This window comes from Vicugna pacos, chromosome 3, assembly GCF_048564905.1.
Source record: "Vicugna pacos chromosome 3, VicPac4, whole genome shotgun sequence".
Lineage (NCBI taxonomy): Eukaryota > Metazoa > Chordata > Mammalia > Artiodactyla > Camelidae > Vicugna > Vicugna pacos.
In genome coordinates this window covers 4,455,414-4,480,955 of record NC_132989.1, presented here as the reverse complement: position 1 = coordinate 4,480,955, position 25,542 = coordinate 4,455,414, and the positions used below count along the sequence as shown (strand labels likewise).

General features: G+C 34.7%; 1 protein-coding gene across 1 annotated transcript; it reads right to left on the bottom strand.

Annotated features, from left to right (window-relative positions):
- Positions 1 to 127: 127 nt before the first annotated feature.
- Positions 128 to 1,066, bottom strand: LOC116279811 (olfactory receptor 2T27-like). The gene has a single exon (XM_031676326.2). It carries the CDS (start codon positions 1,064 to 1,066, stop codon positions 128 to 130), a length of 939 nt encoding a protein of 312 aa, XP_031532186.2.
- Between the last annotated feature and the right edge of the window lie 24,476 nt (positions 1,067 to 25,542).

Here is a 25,542-nt window from a genome sequence, read left to right as displayed (position 1 = left end):
AAAAGCAACTCAGTTAAGATTGGTTGACTTTTCCAGGATCCTGCTGGGGTTATTTTTTTAACTGAAAATTTTTCCTTTGCTGGTGCATTTTTAAATTATCTACAACTGATAGTGAAAATTCTGCCCTCTACCTGGAGGGCTGACACTCCCCCATCAACTTTTTCAGTGCACTTAGAACTTCTTTGTTTCTGAGACTGTAGGCGAGAGGGTTCAGGAGAGGGGTAAGGACAGTTCCAAACAGAAAGAGACCCTGATTCAATTTTGGAGTCTTGGCAGAGCCAGGTCTCATGTAGATGAACATACCTGGACCAAAATAGAGACCCACCACACAGAGATGAGAGGAGCAAGTGGCCAGGGCCTTGTTCCTGCCTTCTGGGGAGTTCATTCTGAGTACAGCCAGGAAGATGAGAACATAGGAGGACACGATGAGAGAGAAGGGCGACAGCAGAACCAGGATGCTCGTCACCACTACTGCCTTCTCATAGGCTAAGATGTCCTCGCAGACAATCCTAAGGACAGCCACGCCTTCGCAGAAGAAGTGAGGAATCTCCCTGGGGCTGCAGATGTGAAAACGTAAGGTGAACGCAGTGTGGCCAAAGGAAGTAAGCGCACCTCCAGCCCAAGACACGGCAGTCATCGGCAAGCAAACCCCAGGACTGATGACGACCGGGTACCGCAGGGGGTTACAGATGGCCACATACCGATCAAAGCACATGAAAGTTATGAGGATGCATTCCGCAAGGGCCACAGTCAGGGAAAAGAATATTTGAGTCCCACAAGCCAGGAATGAGATGCTCTGCCATCCAGAGAAGAAACTGACCGCCATCTTGGGGATAATGCTAGAGGTCAACGTCAGATCCATCAAGGAAAGCTGACTGAGCAGGGAGTACATAGGGGTATGGAGCCGAGAGTCCAACCAAATGAGGACAATCAGAAGAGTGTTGCTGGTGAAGGCAGCTGTGTAGATCAGGAGAATACTGGAGACCACAGCTGTGATGTATCTAAATTCAGGGAAGAAGCCCAGGAGGGTGAAATTTGTGGGATCTGTCTCATTCCCTCCCCGCATGGCTCTCTGTGATGACAACAGAAAGGGAAGAGATTTGTAAAAAACATCACAGTAGTGAAGTAATTCATTAAAGTTTGCTTAAAAACAATTTATGACAACAATGGCCGGCTTAAAAATATTCATCCATGATTATTTGCATCAATTCTTAATATTTTTGCTGATATCCCTTTTCTGTGCTCATACTTTAGAAACTAGAGTGTACGTATTATAATGCATCTCATTCACTTTACTGTTTGAGAGGTATTTTCATATATTAAAACAACTTTTGAAATTTGTAGATTTTACAATTATAAAATTCGACACTGAATTTGACATAATTCACAATCTCCAATTGCACATTGTCCAGCTTTTCACTATTTGAGAAAATGACACTATTTCCATTTTTATCTTTTCAGTAATATTCTTAGCAATGTTTTTGAGGCAAGTAAGTTGTTTTTATTTCCAGGTCAGATATTACAGACTTTGTTTGGCTACGGAAAACATTATTAATTTAATTTATAGAAGAATTTTTAAAATTTGAAAATCCTTCCTCTTTATTCAAAGTTTCTGGCCCTGGGTATTATAATTTAAGGAGAAACAGATCATTAGTTTGTGTTATATACATTTATGGTTACTAGACTTTTAATCTAATGGGCTCTGCTTTCTACTCAGGGGAAAAAACTCATTATGTTTACGTGGTCTGAAGTAAATTCAGATTAAGTATCAGTAAGAGAGAAAGATTTTTCTTTTTTTCCTACATGACCTTTTAGAGTGCCTGCTCTTGCAAAATTCATATTATGTTAACCATTAGTTACAGGAGTTACATGCATGATGGGCACAGGGAAAAACTTTGGGGATCCTTTCCCTTTGACTTGCCGCCTTTTTCCTTCTAAGACTTTCTTGGCTGTATGTAATCCTTCCCCTGATGCCTGAATAGCCCTTTAAACATCTGCACAAACTCTTGTTCAGTTTATCACGAGAGGACACACACCCATCTCCTGCAAGACTCATAAGACCTCATTTCAAAAGCCTGACGGCAACAAACACAGAAAGGGGCAAATTGCAAGCAAGTGGTACTCATGAAAATGCTTTCCAAAATTCTTACAAATGAGCAAACTGACTCTAACCGTGTATTACAAACTCATACTCATTTAAATTTAATGTAAAGCAAGATTAACATTAGTATGTTTACAAAGAACAGATGTTTATAAGCATTTGAACAGACTGAATAAAAAAGGATAGACATTACTTACAAAAACTTGATACAGTTTATTACTAAATCATAATTTAAAAACCACCCTAACAGATTAATAGTAGAGTAATATTCCAATATCCTTTTCTATTATCTTCTTGACAACCTGTGACACTCATTTGTTAATGAAAGTATTGACGATATAATTTCTAAATTGTTAGGCTCATCCTGTCTTCACATGTGTGTCGATGTATGTGTGTCAACATGAACGGCGAGACCCAAGTTTCCTTTGCTTTTTACAGAACGATCTAGAAGAGTGTTTTGCTTATAATACCTCTTCCTCAGAAAGAGTGAGCTAAAATACTAAGCCATTGTTTTCTTTTTTAATCTTGTGCAATTTGATCTCAACTCATTGCTTCCATCCAGACACTTGATTTAGATTTGGCCACCAAAGATAACGATCAGTTTTTAACTCAGGAATTGCAGTAACAAAAATGGTCTAAGTCTGTTCTCCCATTGCTCGGCCACCAAACGCCTTCATTTCTTGTGAAGAGCCAGCAGACTTCTGTGGGTTGGCACTGCCAGAGAATAAGCAACTATGTTTATATATACAACCTTTATTTGAGCATTCTTTTGTTGATCATCTTCAAACCAAGAGATTTCTTCACTAATCAGGTCCTGCCTCATGTCACTGGGTGTTTGACTTGACAAGTTAGCCTGATTTTAGATGTGGAGATAATTTAAAATTAAAAAAACAAACAAACACAATTTTAATGAAAAAATTGGTCAGCATGTATCTTTTTTTTTTTAATTGAGGTATAGTCAGTTTACAATGTTGTGTCAGTTTCTGGTGTGCAGCACAATGCTTCAGTCATACTGAATATACATATATTTATTTTCATATTCCTTTTTGCTATGAACTACTATAAGATATTGAATATATTTCCCTATGTTATACGGTATAAACTTGTTTATCTATTTATATATTTCAGTCATTATCTACAAATCTAGAACTCCTAGTTTATCCCTTCCTACCCCCTTCTCCCTGGCAAACATAGTCTGTATTCTATGTCTGTGAGTCTGTTTCTGTTTTATATATAAGTTCATTTGGCTTTTGTTTTAAGATTCCACATATAAGTGATATCATATGGTATTTTTCTTTCTCTTTCTGGCTTACTTCACTTAGAATGACATTCTCCAGGGCCATCCATGTTGCTGCAAATGGCATTATGTTGTCATTTTTATGGCTAAATAGTATTCCATTGTATAAATATACCACATCTTCTTTATTCAGTCATTTGTCAATGGGCATTTAGGCTGGTTCCATGTCTTGGCTATCGTAAATAGTGCTGCTATGAACATTGGGGTGCAGGTGTCTTTTTGAATTAGAGTTTCCTCTGGATATATGCCCAAGAGTGGGATCAGATGGTGAGAAACCAAGATTTCAGAATGTCCAGATCTTTGAAAATTCTCTAACTTTGTGATTTAAGTGGTGTTACACATCCTCTCATTTCTAGCTCAAGTGCTGCTTCCCAACATGGCTAGGTTCAATTATTACAAACTCTCACTCCAAATTCTATTCATCACAGAGTGAATTTACACCTAAATTTTATCATTGTTTGTGGCTATATGTGTTAACCTTTAAGCCATGAAATTTATGACAGACTGAACTGTGTTGGCTGAGCTCTACCTTTTCTCTCTGTATCTAACTTGTTCCTTTCAGTGAAAATAAGTTAAATACACAATCAGCTTAAGGCTGGAATCCAGGCCTTAGGACGGTGGATTTACTGCCTGGACCAAACTAGATGCATTTTGCACAAAAATCATTTTTCTATCTAAAGGCATTCTTTTTTTTTTTTTTTGGCCTGGTGACCTCTTATTGACTTCAAAGTACTTTCCAGCATTTCTTCTGGTTGGAATATATGGGAATAGGTTCAGCATAATTACATCCACCTGAGAAACGATAGCCAGCAAGTGCACATAACTTTGCCAGGCACATGGTTAAATAACACTCTTACTCTTGGATCAATTATCTGTTCTCCAAGATGGAGCCTCACAAGTACTGTTGAAAAATAACCCTAGAATTAGCATTAGGAGTGGATTTTTACAATCTGGAAAACTTAGATTGCTTCTCTGTTAAGATGCTTACCTTGAATTTGTGTCCAGTTATGGCTTCTTAGAAAGTGTAAAGGATTCAAAACTCCTTCTGCCCATTGATTCTGATTCTACAGCTCAAAATGGAAAAGTAAACAGGTTCAGTAGGAAAAGAAAGATAGTTGAGAAGGTCTTGATAGGCTGTCCCTCCTCAGCCTGGCAAGTAAGCGGGGCTGGAATCTCCCTAATTCCCCAATGTCTTGAGGTTCCGTGCAGAGTGGCCGGTCACCCCGAGCATTGCTGCTTCGTGACTTAGCCCCACCAGATTCTCATTAAGAGCTAAGCTGTCCAAGTGTAGTGTCCTCGAGGAATCTTCCCCCCAGGGTACAATTAGAAGTTTTCAAAACTATCTCCTGGCTAAATACTCTGAATGTTTTTGGTTTGTTTACCTGGTCAACACCACTATCATTTCCCCTGAGGTCCAACTCAGAATTTTCTTTGACTTTTAATCATTAATCTCATACAACCCATTAGACAGATTATTGATTTCTCCTTTCTTTCCATTCCTAGGACCCACACTCTAGACCTATTTCTTCTAGAATTATCTCCTTTGTTCTTTTTTATCTTCTTAGATAAATTCTCCTTTTTCTTCAAGGTCAAATTTAAGTCTTGCTTCCTCAGTGAATTCTTCCTTTATTTCCACAATGAATATCGACATATTTTTTTCTTAGTTAATTATGGTGTCCCTCTTTCTTGGCTGCCTTATATTATAGTTAAATGATTTTTTTACCACTCTCTTACAATTAATAATGAGATTGCCAGTGAATATATATGTATGTTCGTGTATAACTGAAAAATTGTGCTCTACACTGGAAATTGACACAACATTGTAAACTGAATATAACTCAATAAAATAAAATTAAACAAACAGACAAAAAACAATGAGATTGTAAACTATGGAAGCCCAGGTTTTTGCCAAAGTCCTCTGACTCCCTACTTTTTTGGTAGATTATCTTATTCTTAGTAGGCACCAACTTGACACTACTAATTAAGTGGAATTTCACTAGAATCAACAAATGTTCTACTATATGCTGGGAATTCAAAATGGAGAAAAATAATAAACGCACTAAAGCCTGCTAAATTGGGAAAACACTGATTATGGAAAACAAGGTATTATGATATGGGGGATGAGTACCACAGTAAAATCGTGTAAACATCACTGTAGCAACATATGGAAGGAAGGATTAAGTCATCTAAATGGAAAATTGGGGGATGATCATGTGAACGAGGAATACTGCAAACCATATCAGTAAACAAAGAATGCTGAAGCCATCAAGTCATCAGCAGCTGCCGCCACCCCCCTGTGAAGACAAGCCTGCAGCCCAGCCTCTGCAGCCACTCACAGTGGTGCACCCTGAGGGGACTCAGAATAAGAAAGAACAGGACACTGGCCCTAGATAGCCAGGTGCTTGTCAAAGGAATGAATTCAATGAGCCCTAATGTTTGCTTCCTCCCGTACATAGAAAAGTGCTAAATTCTTTAACTTGAGATGCCTAGTTTTCTTTAGATAACAAGTAATCTTTTATTGTTCCAACTACCTGGCCTTTGTTATAAAACTTCTATATATCCTGCTCCTCCCCTACCTCTTCGGAGCAGTCCCTCAGAGCCATCTGAGGGGCTGTCATCCCGGCTCGAGTCCTCCGGCCAAATAAAACATAACTCTTAACTTAGGCTGCGCATTTATTTCAGTCAACAATCAAAGAATGGTTTTATGGGACCGACAACATCTGAGTTGAAACTTAGTATGTAGGAATGAATGAAAAGAGGACTGAGGAAAACTTAAGCATAGGAAACTATATATGGGGTCAAGGCATTTGGACTAACATGGCTTTTTACAAAAAAGTAAGTAATTCATAAGTTTTGCTGGATATAGGAGCTGTGGGGATGGACGGGGAGTGATGCTGGGATATAGAAGGAAACTTAAAATGTACAGCCAGCACAGGGGACATGAGTATGATTTGGGCACTAAATTATTGCATTCCCAACTCCTACCCAGGGAAGAAGCTTCTGTAATTAACAGATGTTATGAGATAAAAGAAAGATATTAGAATGAGTACACATTTAATTGGCCACATTGTTAAAGATACACTCAGCAAGGGCCTTGAAGAATTAAAGGAAATGTGGGAACATCTTGTGTGTGGGCAGGGTTTATTCCTTTTCCGTACCTTTACCCCTTTTTCCTTCCTCACACAGTCACCTTTGCTGCTGCTGAGAATGGTTGCATTTGAGCTCCAGCCAAGTACTTTGGGCTGCCAGACCCTATTTGGCAGCATTTTTGTTGCCAGTAGATGCAACCGGTATTCCAGGTTCTTGTCCCGTCCCAGAAAGAATTCAGAGACAAGATGCAGTGGTTAAAAAAGTAAAGTGAGGATTTATTAAAGGATGGATAGTACACTCTCAGGGGAGAGCGGGCAGGCTCAGGTGAGTGACTGCCCTGAGTTTCTTTGGCAAGTTAGCTACATAGGGTGTAAAAATGAATGGGTGGAATATTCCTTGGGGAGGGAAGGGTTTGGGGTCATGTCGTATTCCCTGATTATCATCTCAACTCCACCTTCCCAAAGGGAGGAGGGATTTTTGTCCTAATTTAGTCTGGATCGGAAGTGTCATGGTGTCGATGCATGATGGGTACTTCTGATCTGCAAGGCTAATTTTATTGAAATGAGGGCATAATAAGCAAAAGGTCACCTTCGGACACTGGAAATTCCTGCCTTTTCTCACCTTTCTTTGTTGGTCTCCAGGCCACTCATCACCCCAAAAATTGTGACCCCTTATCAGCCCAAAGGTTCCTGCTTTTCCTTCTCTGCCCAGGGATCCCTGGTGCTCATATGATGTGTGGTTTCCTGCATTTGGCCTGTGCCCCTCCTTTCTCAGCTCTTATCTAGCTATCTGCCTGCTCTAACATTTTTGTGACGTTTTCCGCCTAAATATGAATCCAAATAAATCTCTGATTCAAAAGAAAATTTAACAAGTTCATCAAGCTAGACGCTTTTAAAAGACCAATTATATCTTAAAGCACACTTTCAATTTTTGAAATGTTCTAGATTAACAGAGAAGGGCAAAGACACGACGGAGAGTTCTCATAAATCCCTCGCCCAGTTATCCCCACTGTGAACACCTTAATTGCTATGGAATCCAAGTTGATTCTTTAGTACAACTAATATTAATATTAAATTCTATACTGTATTCAGATTTCACTTATTTTTTCCCCCTAATGTCCTTTTCCTCACTCAAAATCCCTTTCAGGACATCACATTGTATTTAGTCAGTGTATCTCCTTAGGCTCCTCTAAGCAGTGAGCATTATTCAGACTGCTTGTAATGGCCTCAACAGTTTGGAGGAGCACTGAATGATTTGGTAGTATACCCCTCTATTTCTCTTTGTCAGTTGTTTTTCTTACGATTAGGCTAAGGTTGTAGGTTTTGGGGAAGAACACTGCAGAGAGAAAGTGTGTAACGTCTACATGACTCATCACTGGTGATGTTAATCTTGGTCCCTTGGCTGTGTGGTGTTTGCCAGGTGTCCCTTCTGTAAAGCTACTTTCCACCCTATTTGATACCATATTCTTTGGGAGCAAGTCACTAAATACAATGTATATTCAAGGTAGGAGGGAAACTAATCTCCACCTTCTTGAGGGATGAAGTATCTACATAAATTTTTTGGAATTCTCCTGCATGGGAGATTGTTTTTTTCTTCATTATGTTACTGACCACTATTCTTGGCCTCTAATCGATCAAGATTGTTAAGAGATCAGAGAGAAATTCAGGCAAGGCTTTATTGAGACTTGTGCTGCAGCAGGAGGAAGGAAAAACAAGTAATATGTTCACTTGCTTGATCCTTGAAGGGGAGCAAACTGGTCCCTTAAACGGGCTGAGGGTAGATACATCTCCAGGGGTAGGTGGGGCCAGAGGGGTGGCTTAGATAGTCTGCCCACCTCCATGGTGGTGCTGCCTGCAGGAATCATGGCCAGTACCCTGCTTTTGCTCCCGAGACCTCGGAAATGGCAGTTGGGTTTTTGTTTTTTTTTAAGTCCCTTATGTTTCCTTTGTGTTTTGATGCTGGGTACCACGGCAAGCATTGCAACTCAGCGTCCCAGGTCCCAGCCTGCCTCAATTTCTTTCTTCCTTCGTTCCTCCCTCCCTTTTTCCTCTCTCCCTTCCTCTTCTCCCTCCCTCCCTCCTTTCCTTTCCTTCCCTTCCCTTTCCTTCCTTCTTTCCTCTTTTTACTTCTTTATTTTCCACTCATTGTTTATATCAGAATGGACTCATGGATTTTATATTTTGGAAAAAACGAATCAGATTTTTACTCTCTCTTCTCTCCAAAAAGCCACAAGTAGTGTGTCCAGTCTTCAACTACCCTTTTTTAATTTTAATTTTGAGAGAGAGTTTTACATGCAGTTATGAGAAATAATACAGAGCAATCCCACTGTGCTTCACACACTTTTCCCCAGTAACAATCAGGAATTAATGCAGTCCAAGTACCTTATTTATACTTCAGCAGTTTTTTATCCACCCATTTCTGTGTATTTATATCTATGCATTTTTTTCACTTGTGTAAATTTGTGTAACCACCAGCACAGTCAAGATACAGAAGGATCCCATCACAGGGGTGCCTCATACTACCCTTTGATGCTCACGGCCATCTCACTTTCTCCCCATTCCTTAACCCCTGACAGCCACTAATCAGTTCTCCGTCTTTATAGTTTTGTTATTTCAAGAATGATATGTACATAGAATAATGTATCATGTGACAGACTCCTTGACATTAGCTTTATTTCACTCAGTAGAATTCTCTTAAGGTCTACTAAAGATGTATAGTGTACTAGTCACTTACTTATTATTTTTTTTTGCCAAGTAATGGTCTATAGTGTGAACGTGTCATAGTTTGCTTAAATATTCACCTGTTGCAGGATATTTAGGTTGTTTCCAGTTTTGGCCGTTTGGACAAGGTTGTTGTGGATATGGGTAGCTTTTTGCATATGCATAAGTTTTTGTTCTCTGGGATATGTGCCCAGGAGTACAATTACTGGATCATATTTCCACAATGGCTGCTTATATTCCCAAGAAAAATGTGTGAGACATCTGATACCCCTACATCGTTTTCAGCAGGTGATGTCACTATGTTCCCTTTTAGTCATTCTAGCAGGGGTGCAGTGACATCTCAGGGTTTTGGTTTGCATTTCTCTAACGGCTAATGATGGCTTTTTAGATGCTTATTTGTCATCTGTGCATCTTCCTCAGTGAGATGTCCATTCATGTCTTTCCCCCATTTTCGAATTAGATTATTACTATTGAATTTTGAAAGCCTATTATATGTTATAAGTAAAGACCTTTGTCAGATATGTGGTTTGTACATGTTTCCTCTCATTCTGTAACTTTGACTCTCTTGAAAAAGTCTTTTTTTATTGTGTGGTAAGAACACATAACATCTTCTCACAATTTTTAATTGCAAATATTGTTAACTATAGGGACAATGTTGTACAACAGACACCTAGTTTATCTTGTGTAACTAAAACTTTGAGCGTGTCGAAGAGCAACACCCCATATTCCCTTCTCCCTAGCCACTGATTACTACCACTCTGCTGTTTCTCTAAATTTGACAATTTTATAATTTATAGTTTATAATGCATATAAGTGGGATCATATAGTATTTATCCTTCTGTCACTGGCTTATTTCACTTAACATAACGTTCTCCGTGTTCACGCATGCTATCACGTATGGAAGAATTTCTTCTTACTTAAAGCTGAATAATATTCCATTGTATATACTGTGTACCACATTTTCTTTATCTTTTCAACTGCCGATGGACATTTAGGTTGTTTCCAACTCTTGGCTATTTTGAATAAAGCCAGGTCCCATAATCATGGGAATGCATCTATCTCTTCAAGACCCTCATGTCAATTCTTTTGAATAATCCCAGAAATAGGGTTGCTGATCATATAGTAGCTCTATTTTTAATTTTTTGAGAAGCTTCCATACTGTTTTGTATAGCAGTCGCCCATTCTGCATTCTGCTAGGGTTTTAGTTTATCCACATCGTCACCAGGATTTGTTATTTTCTGTTGTTGTTGCTTTGGATAGTGGCCAGCTTAACAAGTATGTGGTGATGTCTCATTGTGCTTTTTATTTGCATTTCCCTGATAATTAGTGATGTGGAGCATCTTTTCATATACATGTTAGTCTATCTTCTTGGAGAACTGTCTATCCAGTCCTTTGATCATTTTTAAATTGGGTTATTTGTGGTGGGTTTGGGGTTTTTTTGCTATTGATTGTCAGTATGCCTTATATATTTTGAATATTAATTTAATTATATATATAATTTGAAAATATTTTCTCCTATTTTGTAGGTTGCCTTTCACTTCATTGATTGTTTCCTTTCTGTGAATAGAAGCTCTTTTCTGATTCAGTCCTACTTGTCTATTTTCTTATTTGTTGCCTATTCTTTTGATGTCGTAGCCAACAAATCATTGCCAAGACCAGTGTTGTGAAGATTCCCCTTATGTTTTCTTCCAGGAGTTTTTAAGATTCAGGACTTACATTTAAGTTTTTAATCCATTTTGAGTTGACTTTCGAGTATAGTGCAAAATAAGGGTCTAATTTCACTTTTCGTCATGTGGACATCCACTTTCCCCTAGACCATTTGTTGAAGAAACTAACCTTTCCCCATTGTCTATTTTTGGAAACTTTGTCAAAAACAAGTCATTTATATATGTGTGGCATTATTTTTGGCCTCTTCATTCTGTTCCACTTGTCTATCTATGTACTTTTATGCAGGTATCATACTGTTTTAATTTACTGAGATTTACATTATTTTTTAAATTTTATTTTATTGGGTTATAGTCAGTTTACAATGTTGTGTTGATTTCCAGTTTACAATGTTGTGTCAATTTCCAAAAATAGAGCACAACTTTTCAGTCATACATGAACATACATATACTCATTGTCACATTCTTTTTCACCATGAACTACCACAAGATCTTGTATACATTTCCCTGTGCTGTACAGCATAATCTTGTTTATCTATTCTATATATACCTGTCAGTATCCACAATTTTCAAACTCCCAATCTGTCCCTTCCCACCCCTCTCCCCACTGGCAACCACAAGTTTGTATTCTATGTCTGTGAGTCTGTTTCTGTTTTGTATTTATGTTCATTTGTCTTTTCCTTTTCTTTTCTTTTTTTTAGATTCCACATATGAGCGATTTCACATGGTATTTTTCTTTCTCTTTCTGGCTTACTTCACTTAGAATGACATTCTCCAGGTACATCCATGTTGCTGCAAATGGCATTATGTTGTCGGTTTTTATGGCTGAACGGTATTCCATTGTATAAATATACCACAACATCTTTATCCAGTCATCTGTTGATGGACATTATATTTTGAAATCAGGAAGTGTGATACTTCCCACTTTGTTCTTCTGTCTCAAGACTGCTATGGCTATTTTGGATCTCTTGTGGTTCCATATAAATTTTAAGATTTCTTTTTATTTTTGTAAAAAAAAAAAGCCACTAAGATTATCTTAGAGATTGCACTGAATCTGTAGATCACTTTGGATAGTATAGATATTTTCATAATATTAAATATTTCCAATCCATAAACAGTGATGTTGTTCCATTTGTTTGTGTCTTCCTTAAATTCTTTCATTAATGTTTTATGGTTTTCAGTGTATACCTTTCATCTCCATGGTTAAGTTTATTCCTATGTATTTTTGATGCTATTATAAATGGGATTGTTAGTTTCATTTCTGAATAGTTTGTTGTTAATTATAATAACTGATTTTTTTTTACTTACGTAATGAAAATAAATGTTAGCCAATAATCTGTGTTGAAAGAGTAAGAAGTCTACGTCTGTTTCTGTTCAAGTTAAGTCCATTCTGTTTAAATTTTTATTTTTATTATTTATTATTTTTATAAAATTTTGAAAGGTTACTTTCTATGTACAATAATTACAAAATATTGGATATATTCTCCATGTTGTACAATACATCCTTGACCCGATCTTACACCCAGTAATTTGTACCTCCCACTCCCCAACCCTTGTGTTGTACCTCCCCCGGCCACTGAAAATAACCAGTTTGTTCTCTATATCTGTGAGTCTTTTAATTTTTTGTTTGATTCACTAGTTTGTTGTATTTTCAGATTCCACATATACGTGATATCATACAGTAATTGTTTTTCTCTGTCTGATTTATTTCACTTAGCATAATGCCCTCCAAGTCCATCCACGTTGCTGCAAATGGCAAAATTTGGTTATTTTATACAGCTAAGTAGAATTCCATTGTATATATAGACCACAGATTCTTTATCCATTCATCTGTTGATGGACACTTAGCTTGTTTCCGGATCTTGGCAATTGTAAATAATGCTGCTATAAACTTTGGGGTGGATGTATCTTTTTGAGTTAGTGTTTTCATTTTCTTCAGATAAATACCCAGGAGTGGAATTGCTGGGTCATACGGTAGTTCCGTTTTTCATATTTTGAGAAACCACTATACTGTTTTCCACAGTGGCTGCACCAATTTACATTCCCACCAACATCATAAGAGGGTTTCCCTTCACATTCTCACCTACATTTGTTATTCATGTTCTTTTTTTTTTAATATTTTTTATTGATTTATAATCAATTTACAGTGTTGTGTCAAATTCCAGTGTAGAGCACAATTTTTCAGTTATACATGAACATAGGTATATTCATTGTCACATTGTTTTCTCTGTGAGCTACTGTAAGATCTTGTGTATATTTCCCTGTGCCATACAGTGTAATCTTGTTTATCTGTTTAACAATTTTGAAATCCCATCTATCCCTTCCCACCCTCCACCCCTCATGTTCTTTCTGATAATAGCCCTCTGACAAGTGTGAGGTGATATCCCCTTGTGGTTTTGATTTGCATTTCCCTGATGATTAGAAATGGGCCATCTGCATGTCCTCTTTGGGGAAAAAAGAGTATATTCAATGTGTTTGCCCATTTTTAAATCAGGTTGTTCATTTTTTGATGTTGAGTTGTATGAGCTCTCTATATATGTTGGATAGTAATCCCTTATCGATCATGTCATTTGGAAATATTTTCTCCCATTCAGTAGGTCATTTTTTCATTTTGTCAATGATTTCCTTTGCTATGCAACAGCTTTTGACTAATTAAGTTCCATTTGTTTATTTTTATTTTTATTTCCTTTACTTTAGGAGCCAGAGCCAAAAAAATATTGCCGTGATGTATGTCAAAGAGTGTTCTGCCTATGTTTTCTTCTAGGAGTTTTAGAGTACACAGTCTTACATTTAGATCTTTAACTGATTTTGATTTTATTTTTGTATATGGTGTTAGAGAGTGTTCTAATTTCATTCTGTTGTATGTAGCTATACAGTTTTCCCAGCACCACTCATTGAAGTGACTGTATTTTCTCCATTTTATATTCTTCCCTCCTTTGTTATAGATTAATTGATCATAAACCCCTGAGTTCATTTCTACACTCTGTATTCTCTTCCATGGACATATGTGTCTGTTTCGCACCAGTACCATACTTTTTTGATTACTGTAGCTTTGTAGTATAGTCTAAAGGGAGGGAATATGATTTCTCCAGGTTTGTTCTTTCTCAAGTTTGTTTTGGCTACTTGGAGTCTTTTGTGTTTCCATACAAACTTTAGAATTATCTGTTCAAGTTCTGTGAATCATGCCATTAGTATTTTGATGTGGATTGCATAGCATCTGTGCATTGCATGAGGTAGTATCATCATTTTAACAATATTGATTCTTCAGTCCAAAAACATGGTATAACTTTCCAGCTGTTCATGTCATTTTCAATTTCCTTCCTGAGCATCATACAGTTTTTGGAGGACAAGTACTCTTTAGGATATAGCTTATACCTAGATATTTTATTATTTTTGTTGGAATGGTAAATGGGATTGTTTTCTTAATTTCTTTTTCTGATACTTCATTATTAGTGTATAAAACTGCAACTAATTTCTGTATATAAATTTTGTATCCTACACCTTTACCAAATTCATTCATGAGAGAGAGATATATACACACATACCCCAAAGATGAGGTATACATACATACATACATACCTACCTACATATATACATACATGCATGCATATATAGTTCCAATGGAAATAAGATTGTTTTGATAATTGATTTTTAGATAGTTCATTGTTAATATATAGAAATGCAAGTAAATTTTGTACGTTGACTTTCTATTCAGAAACTGTACTGTTTTCATTGGCTATTACTCTTTTTTTGCTGGAGTCTTCAGGCATATATATACATATATATACACACACTCATATATATATATATATACATACAATCTGACAAAACCTAAGTCACTTTACTGTACACCTGAAACTAACATAATATTGTAAATACACTGCACTTCAATAAAAAGATTATGTAATCTACCAAAAGATACAATTTTATTTTTCCTTTTTGATTTGAATGCCTTTCATTTATTTTTCATGACTGATTTCTCTGCATGGGACTTCCTGTACAATGTTGAGTAGAATTAGTGAGAGTCAAAATTCTTATGGCTTTCCTGATTTTAGAGAAAAGCCTTCAAGCTTTTTTTGAGTATGAGGTTAGCTGTTGCAGTGTTATGGTCTTTATTTTGTTGCATTGCTTTCCTTCTATACTTAGAATATTTTTTTTTACCATGAAAAGCAGTTGAAGTTTGTTAAGTGACTTTTCTGTACCTGTTGAGATTATCACGATTTAATCCTTCATTCTGTTAGTGTGATGTAGCAAATCAATAAACATTGATTTTTATGTGTTGAACTATCCCGGTATCCCAGGAATTAATCCCACTTGATAATGCCATATGATTCTTTTAATGTACTGTTAGATTTTTTTGTTGTATGTTTTTGATGATTTTTGTATCTATCTTCATCTGAGATATTGATTATAATTTTGTTTCTTATACTGTCCTCATCTGGCTTTGCTATCAGGATAATGCTGGCCTCACAAAATAAGTTTGGAAGTGTTCCCTTCTTTCATTTTTCAAATAATTTGAGAATTGGTATTAATTCTTCTTTAAATGTCTTGTAGAATTCACCCATAAAGCCATCTGCTCGTGGGCTTTTTTTGCTTTATTTTGTGTTGTTTTGGTTGCTGACTCAATCTTTTTATTCATTATTTGTCCGTATTTTCCAATTCTTCATGATTCAGTCTTGGTAGGTTGTATTTTTGTAGGGATTTATCCATTCTTTTCTGGATTTTCCAATATGTTGGCATATAATTGTTCATAGTAGTCTGTTTTGATCATTTGAATTTCTGTTACTTCAGTTGCAATATCTCTTCTTTAATCTCTGGTTTTTTATGTGAATCCTCTTTCTTATATTCTTTTGCACGATTCAACCAGAGATTTTTCAATTTTTATCTTTAAAAGACACAATTTTTGCCATCCTTGATCTTTTATACAGGATTACTAGTCTGTATTTTAGTTATTTTTGTCTCATCTTTATTATTTTCTTACTTTCCTCAGCTTTGCTTTTTCTTTTTTTCTAGTTCTTCGAGGTGAAAATTAATTGTGTAATATCTTTATCCTTTTAAAATATTTTAATTAAATTATAGTTGATTTATAGTATTGTGTAAGTTTCTGTGTACAGCAAAGTGATTCAGCTTTACATATATATATATACATATTCTTTTTCATATTCTTTCCCATTATGTTTTATTTACAGGATAGTGAGTATAGTTCTCTGTGTCATACCGTAACACCCTGTTGCTTATCTGTTATATATAGTATTTTGTATCTGCTAATTCCAAACTTCTAATTGGTTCCTCCCTCATCTGCTTTCCACTTTGGTACCCATAAGTTTGCTTTCTGTGTCTGTGAGTCTGATGAGTCTGATTCTGTTTAGTAAAAAAGTTCATTTGTGTGATATTTTTATTTCACATATAAGTGATGTCATATGGTATTTCTCTTGCTCTTTCTGGCTTACTTCACTTAATGTAACAATCTCCAGGTCCATCCATATTGCAACAAATGGAATTATTTTATTCTTTTTTATGGCTGCGTAGTATTCCATTGTATGAGTATATCACAGCTTCTTTATCCAGCCATCTGTTGATGGACATTTAGGTTGTTTCAATGTCTTTTTTATTTTTTTAATTTTTTTATTGATTCATAATCATTTTACAGTGTTGTGTCAAATTCCAGTGTAGAGCACAATTTTTCAGTTATACATGAACATAGGTATATTCATTGTCCCATTGTTTTCTCTGTGAGCTACTGTAAGATCTTGTGTATATTTCCCTGTGCCATACAGTGTAATCTTGTTTATCTGTTTAACAATTTTGAAATCCCATCTATCCCTTCCCACCCTCCACCCCTCATGTTCTTTCTGATAATAGCCCTCTGAAAAGTGTGAGGTGATATCCCCTTGTGGTTTTGATTTGCATTTCCCTGATGATTAGAAATGGGCCATCTGCATGTCCTCTTTGGGGAAAAAAGAGTATATTCAATGTGTTTGCCCATTTTTAAATCAGGTTGTTCATTTTTTGATGTTGAGTTGTATGAGCTCTCTATATATGTTGGATAGTAATCCCTTATCGATCATGTCATTTGGAAATATTTTCTCCCATTCAGTAGGTCATTTTTTCATTTTGTCAATGATTTCCTTTGCTATGCAACAGCTTTTGACTAATTAAGTTCCACTTGTTTATTTTTATTTTTATTTCCTTTACTTTAGGAGCCAGAGCCAAAAAAACATTGCCGTGATGTATGTCAAAGAGTGTTCTGCCTATGTTTTCTTCTAGGAGTTTTAGAGTACACAGTCTTACATTTAGATCTTTAACTGATTTTGATTTTATTTTTGTATATGGTGTTAGAGAGTGTTCTAATTTCATTCTGTTGTATGTAGCTATACAGTTTTCCCAGCACCACTCATTGAAGTGACTGTATTTTCTCCATTTTATATTCTTCCCTCCTTTGTTATAGATTAATTGATCATAAACCCCTGAGTTCATTTCTACACTCTGTATTCTCTTCCATGGACATATGTGTCTGTTTCGCACCAGTACCATACTTTTTTGATTACTGTAGCTTTGTAGTATAGTCTAAAGGGAGGGAATATGATTTCTCCAGGTTTGTTCTTTCTCAAGTTTGTTTTGGCTACTTGGAGTCTTTTGTGTTTCCATACAAACTTTAGAATTATCTGTTCAAGTTCTGTGAATCATGCCATTAGTATTTTGATGTGGATTGCATAGCATCTGTGCATTGCATGAGGTAGTATCATCATTTTAACAATATTGATTCTTCAGTCCAAAAACATGGTATAACTTTCCAGCTGTTCATGTCATTTTCAATTTCCTTCCTGAGCATCATACAGTTTTTGGAGGACAAGTACTCTTTAGGATATAGCTTATACCTAGATATTTTATTATTTTTGTTGGAATGGTAAATGGGATTGTTTTCTTAATTTCTTCTTCTGATACTTCATTATTAGTGTATAAAACTGCAACTAATTTCTGTATATAAATTTTGTATCCTACAGCTTTACCAAATTCATTCATGAGAGAGAGATATATACACACATACCCCAAAGATGAGGTATACATACATACATACATACCTACCTACATATATACATACATGCATGCATATATAGTTCCAATGGAAATAAGATTGTTTTGATAATTGATTTTTAGATAGTTCATTGTTAATATATAGAAATGCAAGTAAATTTTGTACGTTGACTTTCTATTCAGAAACTGTACTGTTTTCATTGGCTATTACTCTTTTTTTGCTGGAGTCTTCAGGCATATATATACATATATATACACACACTCATATATATATATATACATACAATCTGAAAAAACCTAAGTCACTTTACTGTACACCTGAAACTAACATAATATTGTAAATACACTGCACTTCAATAAAAAGATTATGTAATCTACCAAAAGATACAATGTTATTTTTCCTTTTTGATTTGAATGCCTTTCATTTATTTTTCATGACTGATTTCTCTGCATGGGACTTCCTGTACAATTTTGAGTAGAATTAGTGAGAGTCAAAATTCTTATGGCTTTCCTGATTTTAGAGAAAAGCCTTCAAGCTTTTTTTGAGTATGAGTTTAGCTGTTGCATTGTTATGGTCTTTATTTTGTTGCATTGCTTTCCTTCTATACTTAGAATATTTTTTTTTACCATGAAAAGCAGTTGAAGTTTGTTAAGTGACTTTTCTGTACCTGTTGAGATTATCACAATTTTATCCTTCATTCTGTTAGTGTGATGTAGCAAATCAATAAACATTGATTTTTATGTGTTGAACTATCCCGGTATCCCAGGAATTAATCCCACTTGATAATGCCATATGATTCTTTTAATGTACTGTTAGATTTTTTTGTTGTATGTTTTTGATGATTTTTGTATGTATCTTCATCTGAGATATTGATTATAATTTTGTTTCTTATACTGTCCTCATCTGGCTTTGCTATCAGGATAATGCTGGCCTCACAAAATAAGTTTGGAAGTGTTCCCTTCTTTCATTTTTCAAATAATTTGAGAATTGGTATTAATTCTTCTTTAAATGTCTTGTAGAATTCACCCATAAAGCCATCTGCTCGTGGGCTTTTTTTGCTTTACTTTGTGTTGTTTTGGTTGCTGACTCAATCTTTTTATTCATTATTTGTCCGTATTTTCCAATTCTTCATGATTCAGTCTTGGTAGGTTGTATTTTTGTAGGGATTTATCCATTCTTTTCTGGATTTTCCAATATGTTGGCATATAATTGTTCATAGTAGTCTGTTTTGATCATTTGAATTTCTGTTACTTCAGTTGCAATATCTCTTCTTTAATCTCTGGTTTTTTATGTGAATCCTCTTTCTTATATTCTTTTGCACGATTCAACCAGAGATTTTTCAATTTTTATCTTTAAAAGACACAATTTTTGCCATCCTTGATCTTTTATACAGGATTACTAGTCTGTATTTTAGTTATTTTTGTCTCATCTTTATTATTTTGTTACTTTCCTCAGCTTTGCTTTTTCTTTTTTTCTAGTTCTTCGAGGTGAAAATTAATTGTGTAATATCTTTATTCTTTTAAAATATTTTAATTAAATTATAGTTGATTTATAGTATTGTGTAAGTTTCTGGTGTACAGCAAAGTGATTCAGCTTTACATATATATATATACATATTCTTTTTCATATTCTTTCCCATTATGGTTTATTTACAGGATAGTGAGTATAGTTCTCTGTGTCATACCGTAACACCCTGTTGCTTATCTGTTATATATAGTATTTTGTATCTGCTAATTCCAAACTTCTAATTGGTTCCTCCCTCATCTGCTTTCCACTTTGGTACCCATAAGTTGGCTTTCTGTGTCTGTGAATCTGATGAGTCTGATTCTGTTTAGTAAATAGGTTCATTTGTGTGATATTTTTATTTCACATATAAGTGATGTCATATGGTATTTCTCTTGCTCTTTCTGGCTTACTTCACTTAATGTAACAATCTCCAGGTCCATCCATATTGCAACAAATGGAATTATTTTATCCTTTTTTATGGCTGCGTAGTATTCCATTGTATGAGTATATCACAGCTTCTTTATCCAGCCATCTGTTGATGGACATTTAGGTGGTTTCAATGTCTTGTTTTTTTTTTACATTTTTTTTATTGATTCAAAATCATTTTACAGTGTTGTGTCAAATTCCAGTGTAGAGCACAATTTTTCAGTTATACATGAACATAGGTATATTCATTGTCACATTGTTTTCTCTGTGAGCTACTGTAAGATCTTGTGTATATTTCCCTGTGCCATACAGTGTAATCTTGTTTATCTGTTTAACAATTTTGAAATCCCATCTATCCCTTCCCACCCTCCACCCCTCATGTTTTTTCTGATAATAGCCCTCTGACAAGTGTGAGGTGATATCCCCTTGTGGTTTTGATTTGCATTTCCCTGATGATTAGAAATGGGCCATCTGCATGTCCTCTTTGGGGAAAAAAGAGTATATTCAATGTGTTTGCCCATTTTTAAATCAGGTTGTTCATTTTTTGATGTTGAGTTGTATGAGCTCTCTATATATGTTGGATAGTAATCCCTTATCGATCATGTCATTTGGAAATATTTTCTCCCATTCAGTAGGTCATTTTTTCATTTTGTCAATGATTTCCTTTGCTATGCAACAGCTTTTGACTAATTAAGTTCCATTTGTTTATTTTTATTTTTATTTCCTTTACTTTAGGAGCCAGAGCCAAAAAAGTATTGCCGTGATGTATGTCAAAGAGTGTTCTGCCTATGTTTTCTTCTAGGAGTTTTAGAGTACACAGTCTTACATTTAGATCTTTAACTGATTTTGATTTTATTTTTGTATATGGTGTTAGAGAGTGTTCTAATTTCATTCTGTTGTATGTAGCTATACAGTTTTCCCAGCACCACTCATTGAAGTGACTGTATTTTCTCCATGTTATATTCTTCCCTCCTTTGTTATAGATTAATTGATCATAAACCCCTGAGTTTATTTCTACACTCTGTATTCTCTTCCATGGACATATGTGTCTGTTTCGCACCAGTACCATACTTTTTTGATTACTGTAGCTTTGTAGTATAGTCTAAAGGGAGGGAATATGATTTCTCCAGGTTTGTTCTTTCTCAAGTTTGTTTTGGCTACTTGGAGTCTTTTGTGTTTCCATACAAACTTTAGGATTATCTGTTCAAGTTCTGTGAATCATGCCATTAGTATTTTGATGTGGATTGCATAGCATCTGTGCATTGCATGAGGTAGTATCATCATTTTAACAATATTGATTCTTCAGTCCAAAAACATGGTATAACTTTCCAGCTGTTCATGTCATTTTCAATTTCCTTCCTGAGCATCATACAGTTTTTGGAGGACAAGTACTCTTTAGGATATAGCTTATACCTAGATATTTTATTATTTTTGTTGGAATGGTAAATGGGATTGTTTTCTTAATTTCTTTTTCTGATACTTCATTATTAGTGTATAAAACTGCAACTAATTTCTGTATATAAATTTTGTATCCTACAGCTTTACCAAATTCATTCATGAGAGAGATATATATATACACACATACCCCAAAGATGAGGCATACGTACATACATACATACCTACCTACATACATACATACATGCATGCATATATAGTTCCAATGGAAATAAGATTGTTTTGATAATTGATTTTTAGATAGTTCATTGTTAATATATAGAAATGCAAGTAAATTTTGTATGTTGACTTTATATTCAGAAACTGTACTGTTTTCATTGGCTATTACTCTTTTTTTGCAGGAGTCTTCAGGCATATATATACATATATATACACACACTCATATATATATATATACATACAATCTGAAAAAACCTAAGTCACTTTACTGTACACCTGAAACTAACATAATATTGTAAATACACTACACTTCAATAAAAAGATTATGTAATCTACCAAAAGATACAATTTTATTTTTCCTTTTTGGTTTGAATGCCTTTCATTTATTTTTCATGACTGATTTCTCTGCATGGGATTTCCTGTACAATGTTGAGTAGAATTAGTGAGAGTCGAAATTCTTATGGCTTTCCTGATTTTAGAGAAAAGCCTTCAAGCTTTTTTTGAGTATGAGGTTAGCTGTTGCATTGTTATGGTCTTTATTTTGTTGCATTGCTTTCCTTCTATACTTAGAATATATTTTTTACCATGAAAAGCAGTTGAAGTTTGTTAAGTGACTTTTCTGTACCTGTTGAGATTATCACGATTTTATCCTTCATTCTGTTAGTGTGATGTAGCAAATCAATAAACATTGATTTTTATGTGTTGAACTATCCCAGTATCCCAGGAATTAATCCCACTTTATAATGCCATATGATTCTTTTAATGTAGTGTTAGAATTTTTGGTGTATGTTTTTGATGATTTTTGTATGTATCTTCATCTGAGATATTGATTATAATTTTGTTTCTTATACTGTCCTCATCTGGCTTTGCTATCAGGATAATGCTGGCCTCACAAAATAAGTTTGGAAGTGTTCCCTTCTTTCATTTTTCAAATAATTTGAGAATTGGTATTAATTCTTCTTTAAATGTCTTGTAGAATTCACCCATAAAGCCATCTGCTCGTGGGCTTTTTTTGCTTTATTTTGTGTTGTTTTGGTTGCTGACTCAATCTTTTTATTCATTATTTGTCCGTATTTTCCAATTCTTCATGATTCAGTCTTGGTAGGTTGTATTTTTGTAGGGATTTATCCATTCTTTTCTGGATTTTCCAATATGTTGGCATATAATTGTTCATAGTAGTCTGTTTTGATCATTTGAATTTCTGTTACTTCAGTTGCAATATCTCTTCTTTAATCTCTGCTTTTTTATGTGAATCCTCTTTCTTATATTTTTTTGCACGATTCAACCAGAGATTTTTCAATTTTTATCTTTAAAAGACACAATTTTTGCCATCCTTGATCTTTTATACAGGATTACTAGTCTGTATTTTAGTTATTTTTGTCTCATCTTTATTATTTTGTTACTTTCCTCAGCTTTGCTTTTTCTTTTTTTCTAGTTCTTCGAGGTGAAAATTAATTGTGTAATATCTTTATTCTTTTAAAATATTTTAATTAAATTATAGTTGATTTATAGTATTGTGTAAGTTTCTGGTGTACAGCAAAGTGATTCAGCTTTACATATATATATATACATATTCTTTTTCATATTCTTTCCCATTATGGTTTATTTACAGGATAGTGAGTATAGTTCTCTGTGTCATACCGTAACACCCTGTTGCTTATCTGTTATATATAGTATTTTGTATCTGCTAATTCCAAACTTCTAATTGGTTCCTCCCTCATCTGCTTTCCACTTTGGTACCCATAAGTTGGCTTTCTGTGTCTGTGAATCTGATGAGTCTGATTCTGTTTAGTAAATAGGTTCATTTGTGTGATATTTTTATTTCACATATAAGTGATGTCATATGGTATTTCTCTTGCTCTTTCTGGCTTACTTCACTTAATGTAACAATCTCCAGGTCCATCCATATGGCAACAAATGGAATTATTTTATCCTTTTTTATGGCTGCGTAGTATTCCATTGTATGAGTATATCACAGCTTCTTTATCCAGCCATCTGTTGATGGACATTTAGGTGGTTTCAATGTCTTGTTTTTTTTTTACATTTTTTTTATTGATTCAAAATCATTTTACAGTGTTGTGTCAAATTCCAGTGTAGAGCACAATTTTTCAGTTATACATGAACATAGGTATATTCATTGTCACATTGTTTTCTCTGTGAGCTACTGTAAGATCTTGTGTATATTTCCCTGTGCCATACAGTGTAATCTTGTTTATCTGTTTAACAATTTTGAAATCCCATCTATCCCTTCCCACCCTCCACCCCTCATGTTTTTTCTGATAATAGCCCTCTGACAAGTGTGAGGTGATATCCCCTTGTGGTTTTGATTTGCATTTCCCTGATGATTAGAAATGGGCCATCTGCATGTCCTCTTTGGGGAAAAAAGAGTATATTCAATGTGTTTGCCCATTTTTAAATCAGGTTGTTCATTTTTTGATGTTGAGTTGTATGAGCTCTCTATATATGTTGGATAGTAATCCCTTATCGATCATGTCATTTGGAAATATTTTCTCCCATTCAGTAGGTCATTTTTTCATTTTGTCAATGATTTCCTTTGCTATGCAACAGCTTTTGACTAATTAAGTTCCATTTGTTTATTTTTATTTTTATTTCCTTTACTTTAGGAGCCAGAGCCAAAAAAGTATTGCCGTGATGTATGTCAAAGAGTGTTCTGCCTATGTTTTCTTCTAGGAGTTTTAGAGTACACAGTCTTACATTTAGATCTTTAACTGATTTTGATTTTATTTTTGTATATGGTGTTAGAGAGTGTTCTAATTTCATTCTGTTGTATGTAGCTATACAGTTTTCCGAGCACCACTCATTGAAGTGACTGTATTTTCTCCATGTTATATTCTTCCCTCCTTTGTTATAGATTAATTGATCATAAACCCCTGAGTTTATTTCTACACTCTGTATTCTCTTCCATGGACATATGTGTCTGTTTCGCACCAGTACCATACTTTTTTGATTACTGTAGCTTTGTAGTATAGTCTAAAGGGAGGGAATATGATTTCTCCAGGTTTGTTCTTTCTCAAGTTTGTTTTGGCTACTTGGAGTCTTTTGTGTTTCCATACAAACTTTAGGATTATCTGTTCAAGTTCTGTGAATCATGCCATTAGTATTTTGATGTGGATTGCATAGCATCTGTGCATTGCATGAGGTAGTATCATCATTTTAACAATATTGATTCTTCAGTCCAAAAACATGGTATAACTTTCCAGCTGTTCATGTCATTTTCAATTTCCTTCCTGAGCATCATACAGTTTTTGGAGGACAAGTACTCTTTAGGATATAGCTTATACCTAGATATTTTATTATTTTTGTTGGAATGGTAAATGGGATTGTTTTCTTAATTTCTTTTTCTGATACTTCATTATTAGTGTATAAAACTGCAACTAATTTCTGTATATAAATTTTGTATCCTACAGCTTTACCTAATTCATTCATGAGAGAGATATATATATACACACATACCCCAAAGATGAGGCATACGTACATACATACATACCTACCTACATACATACATACATGCATGCATATATAGTTCCAATGGAAATAAGATTGTTTTGATAATTGATTTTTAGATAGTTCATTGTTAATATATAGAAATGCAAGTAAATTTTGTATGTTGACTTTATATTCAGAAACTGTACTGTTTTCATTGGCTATTACTCTTTTTTTGCAGGAGTCTTCAGGCATATATATACATATATATACACACACTCATATATATATATATACATACAATCTGAAAAAACCTAAGTCACTTTACTGTATACCTGAAACTAACATAATATTGTAAATACACTACACTTCAATAAAAAGATTATGTAATCTACCAAAAGATACAATTTTATTTTTCCTTTTTGATTTGAATGCCTTTCATTTATTTTTCATGACTGATTTCTCTGCATGGGACTTCCTGTACAATGTTGAGTAGAATTAGTGAGAGTCGAAATTCTTATGGCTTTCCTGATTTTAGAGAAAAGCCTTCAAGCTTTTTTTGAGTATGAGGTTAGCTGTTGCATTGTTATGGTCTTTATTTTGTTGCATTGCTTTCCTTCTATACTTAGAATATATTTTTTACC